A 16,886-nucleotide genomic window follows, 5' to 3' on the forward strand; every position below is an offset into this window, starting at 1 on the left:
GGGAGGCTTAACAATAAACTAAGATAGAAAATGTTGAAGTACTAGTTGTTAAAATCTACTTAATGGGATTTTTTTTGCACTACCACAAAGCCACGTTATTTATCAAGCCACTTATTTTAACCTATTTTCTTCGTTGAGAATTGTGAACAATTAATTAATAAGAAAACAAGCTTTTTCAACTGAAAGTAAGGAGCAGCAAAAAATTAAAACGAACTGAAATTATTACGTATATGAGGGGGTTCGTCCACTCGTCAATACCTTGCTCTTTTCGATAAAGTTAGAATTTTGTTCCGATTCTTTAAGAATGACCCCTGAATCAAAAAGGTAGTTAATTAGAATAAATAGCTCTTTTGAAAGTACTAAAAACAAAACTTTAGCGTAAAGAGTGAGGTATTAACGAGGGGGTAACCTCCTCATATACGTAATAATTTCTGTTCATTTTATGTTGTAATGTTGATCCTTACTTTCAGTTGAAAAAACTTGTTTTTTTTATTTAATTTCTGATCGTTTTTTAAATAACGCCAGGAAATCCGGTGCCCCGTTCATGAAAAACTCACTTTCCCCGTGAAAAATTAATCCATGGAAACATCCTCCCACGTAACTCTCGACCCCTCCCTCCCCACAAGCAAAAATCCCCCCTGAAAACGTCTGAATACTTCCCAATACCCAATACTATGTGTAAACAATGGACAAAGTTCATAACTTGCAGCCGTTCCCCCGGGGAGTGTGGGGGATTCAGTCATCCTCAAACACAAAGTTATTAGATTTTTCGACTATGCTGAAAAAAATGGCTTTCTCAAAATTTTGATCAGGTGACTTTGGGAAACAAATGAGCGTGGTAGGGGGCCTAGTTGCCCTCCAGTTTCTTTGTCGCTTAAAAAGGGAACTAGAACTTTTAATTTTTTTCACGTGAATGTTCTCTCTTGCGATATTCTAGGACCCCTGGGTCAATACGGTCACCCCGGGGAAAAAAACATACAAATAAACGCGCATCCGGGATCTTTTTTCTGGCAAAAAATAATGGAGCTTGAAGCCTCTACAGTAGGGTTGTCTGTTAAGCTGAATTTACTGGTGTGATTTTCATGAAGATTCTATGTATCATAGGTTTCGCCCTTTTTTCCAAAACATAGCAACATTTTCTCAGACTCGTAACTTTTGATGGGTAATGTTAAACTTAATGAAAATTATATATTTGAACTCAGCATAAAAATTTGATGTATCTATTTGAATCAAAATTTCGTTCTTTAGAGTTTCGGTTACTATTGAGCCGGGTCGCTCCTTACTTACAGTTCGTTACCACGAACTGTTTGAAAACTTGTCTTGTTAAAAGCTTAAAACCCGTATTTTTAGTCCTGTAAAAGCTTAAAATTGCTAGACATAAGCATTTGTTTTGAGCCTCAAAAGATAGTAAAAAAGTGAGACCTTTGCAAAAAAGGGAGAAAAAACCGAGGTTTCTACTTCATAGGAGTGAATTCAGCGCGGTGTAGAAAAAATGAATTTATCCGCAAAAACTATTGAACTTTTGGAATAATGTTGTGATTTCTTCCTCAAATAGGCTCTATATGGCGAGTTAAAATCATATTTTAGAAGGATATGTTGCTTCCCAAGGTGTATCAGGAGCCCTAGATCCAACTAGAAAATTAGTTTGTATTAAAAAAGATTCTAGCTAAATTTAAACTACGTGTCAAATATAGATGGCATTTGACTAGTGGTTAAAACAATGCATTGTATCAATGATTCGGATATTTGGTATCTTTGTTCTAGCCTCAATTTAAAAAGAAAGTAAGTTGCTTACTTTCTTTTTCCATATTCTTTTATAAGTCTGGAACTATTATTCACCTATTGATTTTGATGGTTGAAATATAACGTGAGGTAATTACAAGTAGAAACGATCTTCATGTTGGAAAACTTCCATCAGCTATAATATATTTTGTATTATAAAAAAATCAGAACAGCTAAATATTTTTAATTCGGGCTACAAAGTACATTCAAATCTTTCGGAGGCATCCCGGGATGTAATTTTAACATCTTGTCAATATTGTTCCAGTTAAAACTGATAAATGTATCTATGCAGTTTTCGAATTATGCCTTCTAGTTTATTTGACTATTAAATTTCTTTTAATAATTTTTTCGATATATTAGAAAATTTGATGTGGTAAAAGGTTACATTGCCAACCAGCACGCAAAGGATGTAGAAAACAGTGGCTTAAATAACAGTGGCTAAACAGTAAGACATAACAGAAGCCTGCATGCGTCTAAGTTGGTATACGTTTCACTGGTACCGGAATAAAAAAAAATGCCGCAAAGCTATCTCAGCTGTAATGCGACACTCCCTTCAAACAACAAATGAAATTGTGAAAAAAGAAGCCGATTGGCGAAGAAAAAACATGTTAACAATTGTCTAGTATCCTAATAAGTTATTTTAACAAAGTAATAGGCCCGTTTTTTAGCACTAAGATCTTACATCTAAGATCTTACATCTTTCTGAAAGATTATCGTTTTTTAACTCATCTTTGTTCTAAGATCTTAAAGCTCACTGATGTTAGCAAAAAGTGTGAAGACCGCCACTGTTTTACCATATAGAACAATGATCAGAATCAGAATCATTTTAATGAAAACAGCTGTCATAGACACATTAAAAAAATGCACTAAAAGGCGCTGTTTTTTACATGAAAACTTTTTTACATGAAAACACTTCTCTACATTTTATTAAAAGCACTTGTAAAAAAAGGAATAAAGGAGTTACTAAGTCTGTTTGTGCGGCACGAGACGGGCATAAGTTTGCTTTTGCTTCTGGTATTTGCGCGGACAGGCATTTTAGGTGGTAATATTGTCCTATGTACAGGACTAGACAAAAAAAACTGGCCAAAACGAATCATCAGCTGAAAAAGGCGATCGCGAAGGCTTGGTATTTCAAGTGACTTCAGAGCGGAGCTATAATCTACATATTTGTCGCAAAGAATGATCTTTACAGCTCGTTTCTGGATCCCCTCCAAATCATCACTTAAGTAATCTATGTGATGAACTTGTGGGCCCCAGACGGGACACGCATACTCAAGGATGGGTCGAATAAAAGTGAGGTACGCTATTTTCAGCTGATACACTGGAAAACCTAGGCGGCGTATCGCCACCAGTGTCTGCATAGCATACTGTCCCTTCTTAACTAGCTCTTATACATGAATAGAGATCGAACAGTCCACACTAAAGGTGACACCCAAGATAGTCACGCACGAAGCAGAAGGGAACAAAGTCACGGGGTAGGTAAAATCGCGTTTAAGTGGGTTGAACCTCAAAACCTTTGATTTATTCTCATTAATTTGAAGACTGTTCGCAGTACACTGTGATTTAAACTGATCGAAAAATTTTAGGTCAAACTGGGCTACAGCTTGCGAATTATTTACGTGGTATTTAAGAAGCACAGACAAATCATCGACGAATTTAAAACGATCGTCAAAGTCAGAAAGCGCATAGTTGATAACAGCCAGGAAAAAAAGAGGTGCTAATATGGTACCTTGAGGGGCGCCACATGTAATTTCCACCCATTCCGATTCAATATCACCGGGAAAAAGGGCGTACACTTTTTGATACCTGTGACGTAAGAAATCAACTACTAATTGGAGGATGTGCTTACGGGCACCCATTGACTTGAGATTCTGGGTGGCAAGAGGGTGCTTAATCAAATCAAATGCCTTTCGGTAGTCTACCAGAAGTAAATCTACAAACGAGCTTCCAAACTCCAACCATTCAACTACTAGGTGATAAAGCCGCACTAAATAAACAGACGTGCTGCATCCCTTCCAACAACCATACTGGAAGGGTCAAGTGACGGTGAAATATCCGTGAGAAGTTCACGATATATGAAAGATTCTGCAACTTTAGCAAAGTTTGGTGTGATCGAAATAGGTCTTAACTGATCACATGTCTTAGGTCCTTTAACTTTGGGTATTACGCGAACATAGGCTCGCTTCCAAGCATCGGGAAAGGTTTGTTCACTGAAGCACTGATTGATGATCGATGTCAATGGTTTGGCTAAAAACAAGACATATTCGCGAATAAGTTTGAGAACTTTGATGATCTACTCATCATTGTTCTCAGACCGCTGATCAGAGCAGAATAATGAAAGACGTTTGCACAAAAACGGCCAAAAATGTAAGATCTTTGTTCAAAGATTTCACTTTTAAGCGTTTTCTGACAAAAGATGTAAGATCTTAGCACATTGATGAGTGAAAAAACAGGCCTAATGTATCATCACTTTCGATACAAAATAAATTAATGTATTCTTATCGGATATCTTCTTGTTACATATTTGTAAGAAAGTAATTTATATCTGGTTTCTAGCCAATATTTGTTTTTTTATATTTAAGGGCAAATGTATGATAAGGTTGATCATAATGGAAGATGTACGAATTTTCCAGTTCTTCGAAAGAAATAAAATTCCCTCTTCAATAACAAGTTCCTTGATGTGCTTTTCTCTGTAATTTTATCCAAGTGGATATATATCCATTCTGCAATGACCTGTAATTGACGTCGCTGGACAGAGTAGCTGATCATGCAGAAATTTGAGACCAAATAGTATATAAGATAAGATTTATTGCTGAAAAACGGCTATCACAAGCCCAAAAGGCCGAATTCGCACTTTAGCGTCAAAGTATATCTGGCTCTTCTGACGTCTTCTAGGCTTTTTCTATTTACAGCTTTTACCAATAGAAATTTACAAATAAAGACTTTGTTCCACATGTTTTTCAATAAGAAAAGAAAAACTACTACTAATGCTAGACATTAGAGAGAATGCAGCTCAGCCTGTCATCAAAAGGGCATAATTTTATTGCCTTCGTGGTTAATCAGTCAATGTACATGCGGAGTTAATACATATTTAAAGTTGATAAGAAATGTGTCTTATTTTATGCCTTTTCGCTTGGTAATAAAGGGACAAGGAGCTTCTGTAGAAACCTCCTTTTACTGACACCTATACCCCTGTTATATTCATAATAATCAACTGTTACCTAAGTAGTCTAAGTGTGAATTAAATAGTTAAAATCCCTTTGATGCCTCTGTGCAAAAGTGATATTTTGAGCTATCATTTTAGAATATTTGTGTTATGTGTCTAATATATATATTTCTCAGGTTAACAATATTATCCTATACAGTTAGAGACTTTCATTTGATTTATTATGCCATTATGTTTCGTTTGATGTATGTCCGATCTACCGTGTCCAAGAATATTTGATTCTAATTTACGGAAGTGCTTTCAGATGTCAGTTCGTTAAGCGTTTATTGAAAAAGATAAATATTTTTGCTATGCTAGGTGTTAGATCTTAGAAAGATGGACTTCCGTTGGACTTTGAGCAGTGCTGAGGTGACTAGAATTGTCTGACGAAATCGGAAATTGTTCATACGCTGGAATTTTCTTTTTTTTTATATTCTTTATCCATATATATATATATATATATATATATATATATATATATATATATATATATATATATATATATATATATATATATATATATATATATATATATATATATATATATATATATATATATATATATATATATATATATATATATATATATATATATATATATATATATATATATATATATATTTATATATATATATATATATATATATATATATATATATATATATATATATATATATATATATATATATATATATATGTATCTTCATCAGTCCCAATACAATTGCTATAATTCTCGTGTGAGGCCTAACTCATCAAATCCCTTAAATTTGCCTGTGATTCCTCAGCACCCCATCCCCTTTAAGAAACAGACTAGACAGGTAGCTATTACTTCCCCAACCCTGTTCAATAATGGTGTCCTGGACGCTCATGCAAAATGTCTTCCTTCTTGCATTCTAGGGGGGAATCGATGTGTCTCTTATTTGTTATGCTGATGATATCTTGAATCTTAGCCGTATGATGCAATGCATTGAGCAGAAGTTTAAAATCCTTAAAGGTGAACGTGCAAAAATCAGATTGTCTTTCAATTCTGAAAACCAAAGTTGTTCTTTTCAATTGATGAATTCCCTCTACTTCTTTCCTAAATATGGACGGTTCTCTTACCAAACCCGCACACCACATTACGTACCTGGGCCTTCCAATTGGCTCATCTAATGTCCACACACACCGATTGCTGATATCTCACGTTGAGCGTAAAATTAGTATTTCTTATGCTGGAATCGTAAAAAGCAAACTACGCTTCTACCGTCACCTTCTAGCATCCATATATAACGCCATAGCCCTTTCACATCTGCTTTACATTGCTCCTTTCTGAACATTTTTTACAGTTACAGATAAAAAGTACCTACGACCAATCTTCTTCAGATTTGCTAAGTATCTTTTACATTTGCTTCCTTGGACAAGAAAACATAAAATTATCCATATGTATAAGCTTGCAGACCCAAATATTAGTAATAATAAATCTTTATCCCGTTTTCAAAGAAATTTTCCTCACCCATGGTCGTCAATTGGTTCGCAATAGTTTACTCGTATTAATGTAATGTATGCAATGAAAAGTTTTTTGTCATGTATTTGAATTGTCAATGTGTGTTGTGTCCTCCTTTTTTATTCTTTTTGTTATCTTTTGTGATTACTCCGTCTATTGTATCTTTTTTTTGACGGGCAATAAATGAATAATAATAATAATAATAATAATTTTAATAATACGAATAATTTCTGTTCGTTTTTCAAATAATGCCGGTAAATCTGGCTCGCCCCCTATGAAATATATCCCTCCCCCTCACGAAACACTCCTCTTTAGAAATTTCATCCAGCGTAAAGTGCACTCCCCCCCCCTATCAAATTCCCTCCAGACGGTTCCATGCTCGCTGTGAGTCCCCCTCCCTGTAAAAAGGCTTGCGCACGATTCAGCCAGAAAAATTCTCCTTAGCATTCTTTCATTTAAATAAGATTTGAATCTCTAAACGGTTTCTAGATCCACTGAAAAACAGATGAAAAAACCCAAGATTCAATCTTTGATATCTATTTAGTAATATAAATGACACTGTGACCATTTGCCGGTTTGGGAGACGGTAACACCTTATTATTGGAGGTACTGTATCTATATGTTTAGGTTTGGCTTTGTTGTTCTTTGTAATTTATGTTCTCTTTAGATTTGACATCTTAGATGAACTAATTTTTTTTTATACTTTGGCCTCGCTCTTTACTTTTCATATGAGCACTTTTCAATTTAATTCCAAACAAATGCCTCATTTGGTTTTCATTAGCAATAGACAGTGCTTGTCTCAGACCGCAATTCACATCTGATTCGCTGAATCTCTCAATTTTGGGTCTTTAGAAATAAATCAGGAAGTTAGTGTCAAGTGCCAGCATAAAAGTCATGTCACATATGATTGATTTAATTTCGGACTGAATTCATATAGAACCGGTGACAGGGGGAGCTATTTTTGGTAGACGCGCTAGGGTCCTTCCTCGTGATAAAGCATCGTAATGCAGATAAGTGATTGGATGAAAGACCTCTTTTCATTGGTTAGTGCTCCTGGAATTTCCAGTGTTGATTCTTATTCATTTTGTTGCCAGGATGAGACCTTGAACTTGACAGATGTATCCTAAGGAAATTTTTCTTGTTGCCAGGAATATTCCATGTCCTGAAAAGCAGCTCATCTATATTGTAACTATTTATTTTTATTTTGTAAGTAATTGTGAAGGATTTTCGTTTTTTTATTGCTTGAAATCCGTCTGAAACAAGTTTGGATGGAAATATTTGCTACTCTGTTGTTATCAGACAGTTTGTAATAACGAACTATAAGCAATGAGCAGCTTAAGCTCATTAGTAACCTATTAAGTAACTACGAACTATTAAGTAACCGAAACTCTTAAAAAGGGGTTGTGATATCCATTAGTACAAGAATTGACGTTTTATGCTGATTCCAAATATATAAAATTCATAAGTTTAATGTTACCCATCGAGTCTAGGAAAATTTACAGGATTTTCGAAAAAAAAGGAAACATGCCCAAAAGGTCAAGCGACCTTATGAAAACACACTATCAGATTCAGCATATCAGAGAACCCTACTGTAGATGTTTCAAGCACCTGTCTACGAAAATGTGGAAGTTTGTATTTTTTGCCAGAAGAAAAGATCACGGATGGGTGTTTATTTGTCTTTTACTTATTTTTTTCATGATTGATGGTATCAAACCAAGGGTCCTAGAAGATTGGGAGATGGCTCATTCGAATGAAAACCAAAAGCTCTAGTGCTATTTTTAAGTTACGAAAGAGAATTGAGGGTAACTAGCCCCCCTCTCTCGCCCCTTTTTTTCACCATTGACATCCGATCGAAATTTTGAGATACGCATTTGATTCTGCATAGTTGAAAGATCCAAAAACTCTACCTCTGGGGATGATATGACCCCCCTCGGGAAGCCCCGCCGCACCCACAGCAATGCGGAGTCATAGCTCCCCTTTTTTGCAGAAAAAAAAAATGTCTACCACACGTAAGAGATTACGTTCATATGCAGACTGGCACATATAATGAAGATTGGGGGGGTGAATCATGAGTTCCTTAAGTGAATTTCTCGGGAGGCAGGGAGGGAGAGTGCTACTAGAAACTTTGTTTTGCCGGATTTCAAATAGGAATATTTCTCATTTCTATGTTTATATACATTTCAAATGTCTTCTTATTTTATGGGGGACATTGACTTCCTGCCCTCCCTGTCGGTGTAATTTTTTTTGTTGACATCCCCATGAAAAAAATTGGTTTGAAGAACTCACCATGAAAACTGTAGAATTTATGAAAAATTCATTCTTTTCATAGGATTCTTTTCACGGAGGATTGCCAATCCCAAAGCATTGTTATGCATATATTAAACTTGATTGTAAGAAACGATCTTGAAGCAGGTAGTAGTTACCTCAATCCCATTTAACCGACCCGTGGATAAAACACTTCTTCGTAACGAACTGTAAATGAAGAACGATCTTTGTCTATAGAAATCTAAACTCTAAAGAAAATAGGTTTTTTTTTAGAATATAGGCTACGCAACGAAAAATATACTTATTTATGAAGATTTTAAATATCAACATGTATTAACTTTAAAGTTACTTATCAAAGCTAGTAGCACATAAAGTTTTGCACAATTTTAGAAATAGGAATTAAACTCCCCCACCAAAAGGGTGCTGTCTTGATGGAAACTATGCACTGAAGTTCAATGTGTTCGAAAACCCTGCCACTATTGACAAAATACAAAATTTCTTACTTTGCCAGAGAAGAATGGTCACGTGTGTGACCATCAATAGTCCTTAGTCCTGGGTTTTTAAATGAGGTTTCATTCAGATAAGCATTTATAGTGCCCTTCTTAAGTCACAACAGAGATCATGCCAAAGGAAAGTGCCACATTCCAGCATGTTGACCTGTGAAACAGTAGTTGTAGGCCGAAGAGGGCCAACATATTATTTACTAAATATTCTGTGAACTACTCAAAGGGTATTTATATAGCTTCCCAGCATCAGAGGCCATACTGGCGTGCAGTTTACGATTCGGGCCTGAACATAATTAGATAAAAAATAATCTTTTTAAAATGAAAAAAAGTGACTTCGAAGCTTAAAACGAAGTCAATTTATTCCGTATGTGAGGGGGCTCCCCTTCCTAAACTCTCCTCCTCCCCTGTTTGCGCTAAAGTTTTGTAGTGGTTTAAAAATAATTGTTATTCTAGTCCAACGGTCCTTGTGGTTGGAAAGTCGTCCTTAAAGAACTGGGACAAAAAGTAAAACTCTAATGTAAAGAGTGAGAGTTGAGGAGAGGTAGGCCTCTGACACGCGGAATGATTTCTGTTCGTTTTAAGTTTTAATGTCGCCGTTTACTTACATTTGAAAAAAAAACAAATTTTTTTAATTTAACTTCTGTTTGTTTTCAATTGCATACCCATGGTTAACCTAAATGCGAAAAGGGTTACAGCCCCTTCAAACCCAACGCTTTAAATAGAAATTGCATAGCAATACTTCCAGAAATAGAACTTACTTAGTAATATTTGCAATAAAGTAATCTAAGTAATCTTTGTTTTGCTCCATTTTCTCTATATTTTTTTTTATTGTTTCTCAGTTCTATGCTATCCACAGATTCGTCTGTGAACCACTATTCTGCTTTTAGCCCTGTCTTCCTCTTCTTTTGTTTTAATCCTGCTAGTGATTCATTAAGTAGTTCTTAAAACAGGGGTAAGCTCAGTTTCTCCCCAGTGCTGCATTTCTTTGGTTTCACCGATGTTGAGAAAATACACATTGACCAGTTTTCTTTCTTTTTTTTTCTAGAGGAATATACAATTATTTCCACTCCAAGACAAGAAGTTATGTTCAAAAAAGGATCAATTGCCAAGAAGAAATCCGAACAGAATGACACTCGCCCGCCTAGTAGTCTAACTGAGGAAGAAACTCATCTTAACCAAGGTGAGGATATTGGTAAGTCTCCGCCTCCCAGTATCCTCTATTTTACTTTTGATCATCTAGATTTGAGATTAAGATAGATTATACAGGAGCGGCTGTGTGCAAGAAGACGCTAGGTCAAAAGAGCATTAAATGTGCTCTGGCTATTAGAAACGGACCTACCTTGCTTTGTTTTGAATCCACTAAGATAACGACCTTATGCCCGTTAAGAAATGCACTATGCTCATAAAAAGTAAACCTGATCCGTGATTCCGAAACGCTCTGTAGTGTTAAATTTAACTAATCTTAGTTGCAGAGATTACTGTAACCTAGTAAAGAACAAACCACGTCTCATAGTAGTCAAAGGGTTAAAAATTCCTTCAAAAACTGTCTAGTGAGAAAAAATCGCCATTTTTAGCGATTGAGGAATTCTTACTATTACAGGAATTTTGAAAATGAGTCTAAAACCCCTCTAGAATGGAGTCAGGTCGTAATAAAAAGTACACAATTGAAATGCCCATTGTCGAAAAGCTTATCCAGGACGCTTACAGCCCCCATCGTGAATGAAAGTTTTTTGCCTTTGTGTTATCAAGTTTGCAACATGCAGCTTGAATATCATTATTCTATTACAAATAAACTTTTTATAACTTTTCTTTCCCTCCTTCTCCTGGAAAATTGAATATATATAGTCTTAGAATAAGTCATAAACACCTATATTGAATAGTAGAATTCTTGTTTGCTACTTGATATACAAAGAAATAAACTATTTTTTGAAGCAATGTGGTTCAATCGAGCAGAACTGTGCTGCAAGGTGTTTTAAAAATTAGTAGTTTCTGCTTCTATATAGCCCCTTCGGTTTCAAGTTTCTTATTATTTTTTTCTACTATCTGTATATTGTGTTAGTATTTTCTACGTCAAAGTTTGATATGACATCACGAAGATCTTTTGAGAAAATAACTAATTCTTTTTTTGCTTCAAAAGACAGACTGTTCCGAATGTCGCCAGGGACGAAAGATTTAATCAAAATAAACTTTGGACAAATTCAATCTATTTTGAAGTCGAAACAGTATGAAAGAGATATTTGACTATTCTCGGATAGTTCAAAAAACTAATAAAAATTTTTTTTATTTTAGAGATCTTGGCTTATAAATAAGTAACGATTCTTCGAAATATGGACGCTAATTATTTTCTGTTTCTTAATGAAATGGGTGACATTTGTCTAGTTTTGTCATAAGGAAACATGTTACTAATCATGTCATAGGGTATAGACACAGAGAAACCAGAAAAAGGTTGTTGTCTGTGTTATTACTCTTATTTTTACTGTTCAAAATTTTGGCCAAAATACTATACGATTCTTAAAATTTAAATTGTAAACGACACTCAAAATTGTTGAAACCTAGGTGGCGTCATATTGCGTAAATAGCAGTTTTCAATGAGGGTACGCCAGGTTTTAAACGTTAAACCATTATTTTTTAAATTTCATCTTCAATGTTAAGAGCGAGGCTGTTATCCAAGTGAGAGACTGCCTTATAGTTAGTACAAACCTTCGTAATTGAGTAAAGCAAATGCAGCTAAATTAGCCCCGTTACAAAAGCTCATCAGTTAAACTCAAGGTTAAAAATTGGGAGTTAGAAGGTGGAGCCCGGCTTACTGTTAGGATTACCATGAGTGTGATATTATAAGGAGCAGAAAAAAATTAATCAAAAGTAAAGAGTGACATTGAAAGTAAAAACTGATAAGAGTTAAAACTAATAAAATTTACTGAGGAGTCATATAAAACATGAGGGGATGCAAGAAATAAAAGAGGTTACTTATTAGTATTTGCTTTAAACAGTAAATTTTCCGGTTCAAATATTCAGAAGTAATCAGTATTCTTTTTATTTTAAGGATTATGTTCTCTCTACCTCCCCCATAGACAAGCTTTGTGTTTTAGGGGAGGTAGCAATCATTTTTGGTTTATCATGTGTTTAGTATATAAATATCTCTCTCTTTCTCTCTCTCTCTCTCTCTCTCTCTCTCTCTCTCTCTCTTTCTCTCCAGAATTTTTATTGGGGGGGGGGGGCAAAAGGGGTCTACATCTGGACAGTCGCATCATTATGTCAAAATCTTGGAAGGATGGGGGGAGGGACGTTGGAGCTAATTTTCGCAAACCCAGTCAAAATGACAGTAAAAACTGAAAAATGAGCCATTTGGTACCATAAAGTTACTATATAATACTATTAAAGAACTAAAAGACAAAACAAAGAAAACGACAAAAAGAGTGAGGGGAAGGGAGAGAGAGAGAGTGAGGGAGAAAGAGAGAGGGAAAGATTGTTTAGCAGTTTGTAAGAATTTGATCTTATCATTCAGCAAAAACTAGACGGACAGCCAATAACCAAAAATTAAATCAGAAACTATTTTTTTTACGAATCTTTTGAAGGTGCGAAACGAGTGCTCTCAGGAAAGTATCAGTCAAACTTAAGCGCAAAGAGCTATGACTTGGGGGAATTGTACCCTTCTCATATGTATACTAGCGTCCCTTTTCTTTTTAATTTTTAAGGTCGCAGTGTTCTTTTACTTCAAAAATACATTTTAAAACAAAGACATCAGCAATAGCTCCCTGCTGGAACGCTATAATCGCTGGTGGTTATTTTTTTTTTTTTTTTTTTTTTAATGATAGTCTTTGACCATTGCAAGGTAAAAAAAAATGTTTTTGTTTGTGGTAAAATTAAAACGGACAGCGATGATGTGTACTCTCGACTACTGTCCATAAGTACTAAAAAAAAATAAAAAAAATTAAGCCACTTTATTAGCACATATATTCTCGTGGGGATGTAGAATGTTGAATATGGCGTTGTAGAATATGGTTTACGCAGATAGAGTTAACAAACACATAGTTGCATGGGATACAAACGACCGTGGTGCCCTGTACAGATTCACGCCGAGCCAGTGTGTTAAATGGTTCAGAGGCCACAATTTATACCATATATCCAAGCTGGGTCTCCCTCAAACCTTATAAATTTCTATAATTCCTTATATAAATTCTTCTGCTGTTTTGACAATTCCAACACTTCTCAATAAAATTCCCCCGAATGTGGCTGAATATAACCTATTCTTGTTTCCAATTAGTCACTTACAGTGATTTAAGCCAGGAGTTTAAATGATTTAGCCAACTACTTATTTTCTAACTGGATTTTTGGTCGGATTAACTCTTCTGTATGTTTCGTATTTTGTTTACTTTAGGATCAAGCTTTTCTTCTTATCATTGACGATTGACAATTAGTATATTATGAAAGAACTATCCATATTAGTTTTCGATTTGTATTAAACTCTATTGCCTAACTACTTCTCCTTTTTTATCGTTTAAGCTGTTTTCCATATTTTTGGCTCTTTCTTTTTTTATTTAGATTCTTGTTTTTTGACGGCTTCTAATCACTTTAACAAAGCTTCAAGAAAACAGATAAAAAAGTGTGCTTTACAGTTTTAGAAGCGCAAATTTAGTTCACCTGTTAAATGAGAGTTAATTTTCAAGTCGTTGTTCAGTTTACGTGTCCCCTAGAAAGTCGTAAAAACCAGGGAGAGCAAAAAAGATACTCGAGAGAATATCTTTTGGTTGGAGCTTAGATCATCGGTAAAGTAATACTTTACTGCTGCAGATGAGCATAGTTTTACAATTTAAAACCTTGGCGCTCTTTTTTTATTGCTAGATTCATAGTTTATTTCCATTAATTATGTCATTATTTTTCTTGACAGTTTTGCATATTTTTGCGTTTTTTTATATTCTTTTTGACGCCTTTTACATAAGAATAATGAATACGGAAAGAGCAGAGATAAGAGGCGCTTCATATATATAAAATTGTAATTATAGTTCGTCCTTTAGATGAAAGTAGATTTTCAAATCGTTGCTCAGCTTAAGTGTTCATTATAATGCCGTGAAAAGAGCAGAGTATATAGAAAAAAGTATTTGACAGATGATCTTATTTGCTTGTTGCAGGTTCCCAAAAATGTGTTGTCATCTTTTAGATCAGTAGCACTGTAGTACTATTGCAGGTAAAAAAAAGAGTTTTAAAGGTTGGGAGCTGATAACTTTTTGCTAGATGCCATTGGTTCTCTTTTTTGTAGATTTTCGTCACTATTTAGTTCTTTCCTTTCTTATTCTTTATTAATGCCTTTTATAGCACCATAATTCGCTTCTTGGAAATAAAAGACGCTACTTTTAAAACTGTAACAGGAGTTCATCTTATCAATGAGAGTAGATTTTTGAGTTCCTATTAGGTTCGAGCAGATATTTAAACTGTGCGTAGATGGGAACTAGTTAAATTTTCTCGTTAGCGGACATTTTTCTTTTCTTACGCTAATGTTTCTTCGGCGATAAGTAAAAGAAATTGTTACAAAACCAATGACCATTAATTACCGAAACTCTGTTGCTGTCAAGAGAAACCAATTAATTTATTTAATTTATGGTGGGGTAGACCCATGCACCCTGGGTGGGGACTCGGGCCTGGGGGTTCATTGCTTCTAAATCCCTTATAAATACCTAATTATTACCTAGGAGGATCCATGTTAAGTTTGACCCCCCCCCCCTCACAACCCTTGCCATATAATTCGTCAGCCATTGGACTCTTCTTCCCCCACTATATCCTCCAGATTGACATTTAATAATGGAAAATCTCCAGCTGGTATCTACTCCTAACTGGACATTGTTCTACCAGATGTCTCCTGGTTTCCACATTTAATCAAGTTGGGAGAATTGCAACATATGTCGTGACTCGACTCATTTTACATTTTAGCAGAAAGGGGAAATTTCCCTCCCTGTTTTGGCAAGATGCTTCCCATCCCAATTCCTGATATAGATTCAGTCAACATTTTATCTCTGACCTTCTAGTCGCACTATATTTTTCCACAGCGTGAAGTTAAACTTCGGAAGTACTTTTTTTTGTTTCCAATCCTCTATTGCTTCACCTCTTCTGCTGCCGCTTTTCAACAGCGGAGAGAGACGAGAACAATCGGTTCTGGTCCATATTCTGTCAGTGATGTTTCACTTTTGGCTGTTTCATCTGCTGTCTCGTTACCTTCGATCCCAGAGTGTTCGGGGACCCAGATCAGTGTAATTGGGTTTCTTTTGGATGATTGACTATTCAATGCTTCGTAGCGTTCCGTTCACTTCTTTGCTAACTCTTCATATTTTACTGTACTTTTTTTTGCATCAGTGTTAAAGCTGTTTGTTCTATCCCAAACAAATCTTTCAAAATGATAACCAATTATCGCTTTGTCCAGATAAGGTGTATTCGGGTATATTATTATTCCAGTTCCCGATTTCTCATCAAATCTCGATCCATCAGTAAATCAAAGTATTACGTTTTTGTATGAAGCAGCTCAATCTCCTGCTCCATTTATTTCCTGTTCTTTACATTAATCTGAAACTGCCTTTCAAATTTGAATATTGGGATGATATTATCCTTAGCAGCAATCCTTTCTGCAGCTCTTTGCCGTTAATCATCATCGGGGTGCAGATCTCAGCATGGCTTTTAATCTTGCCTTTTTGTATCTGCTGCCTGTTTGTCCATTGAACACTAATCTGCTGTTTTACACCACTTTTTAACTGCTTTTTTCTCCAGAAAATTTTCAAGCTCTTGGAAAGGTTTGTAGAATTATCACTGGAAGTCACAAAAACAGTGTTGCCATCGTTTGTAGTCGTGGGTGACATCGGGCATTGAGTTGATATTAGAAATATTTGGTTTTCCATCATACTTTGGATTTTTATTCTCATTCTGCTGACTCGTTAAGGTAATAAGCTTAAGGTAATAAGGTAATAAGCATATCGTTTATTTGTTCGCCAGTCTTATCATATTGTTGGTCCTTTGCTCGGTTATCCCGCTGAAAACCTTTTATATCAACGTAACGCGCCTCTAGAAGATGAAAGAAAAATTTGAATCATCGTTCAAAAACTGTAATTGTAGTTCCCCGGTAAAACGAGTGTAGCTTTTGAAGTTGTTGCTCTGTTGAATAGAATGTCATATAAACGCATGTAGAAAAAAGGATATTTGACAACATCCTATGGTTTTCTTGAACATCTTCATAATTAAACGGATAGTGTCACGTCATTAGTAACGTAATCTTCTTTCAGATAAAAAAAAAACCGTACTGTTCTATTAGATAGGCACCACGCGAGAAGTGAAGTTTAGTTAATGCTATTGAAATAAGACAAAATATGATGAAAATATAATAGTTAAAAAACAAATTTTGGCTATGTATTTGCACATTAGGGCGGTGGGGGTAAAGCATAGCATATATTAAATACGTAACTTAACCTAGGTACTTTTCCCCCCTAAGCCCCAAAAAACTAAAGTTTAAATATAGTTCCTGGAGTGATAAACCCCTTGTTTATTCAGCGTCTCATAGGAATTATTGGGTTTTGCCTATTTGATCTTCGCTATTCTCGAGTGGCTGTCTCGCGTGGTGCCTAGCTAATAGAACAGTACCAAAAAGACTTCGGTAGATTAAGACCTT

At 35.2% G+C, this 16,886-nt stretch overlaps 1 protein-coding gene across 2 annotated transcripts in view; it reads left to right on the top strand.

Moving 5' to 3' along the window:
* Positions 1-16,886, top strand: part of LOC148944394 (uncharacterized) — a 127,225-nt gene that overhangs the window by 54,029 nt on the left and 56,310 nt on the right. The window contains exon 3 of one of the 2 annotated variants that reach the window (XM_089100492.1): positions 10,287-10,433. In XM_089100492.1, coding sequence (XP_088956618.1) covers positions 10,287-10,433 — 147 coding nt within the window. The remainder of the gene's footprint in view (positions 1-10,286; positions 10,434-16,886) is intronic. The other variant, XM_089100494.1, reaches the window with a different exon arrangement.

The sequence above is a fragment of the Artemia sp. Qi Xiang Cuo genome, chromosome 14 (assembly GCF_049724085.1).
Source record: "Artemia sp. Qi Xiang Cuo chromosome 14, ASM4972408v1, whole genome shotgun sequence".
Lineage (NCBI taxonomy): Eukaryota > Metazoa > Arthropoda > Branchiopoda > Anostraca > Artemiidae > Artemia > Artemia sp. Qi Xiang Cuo.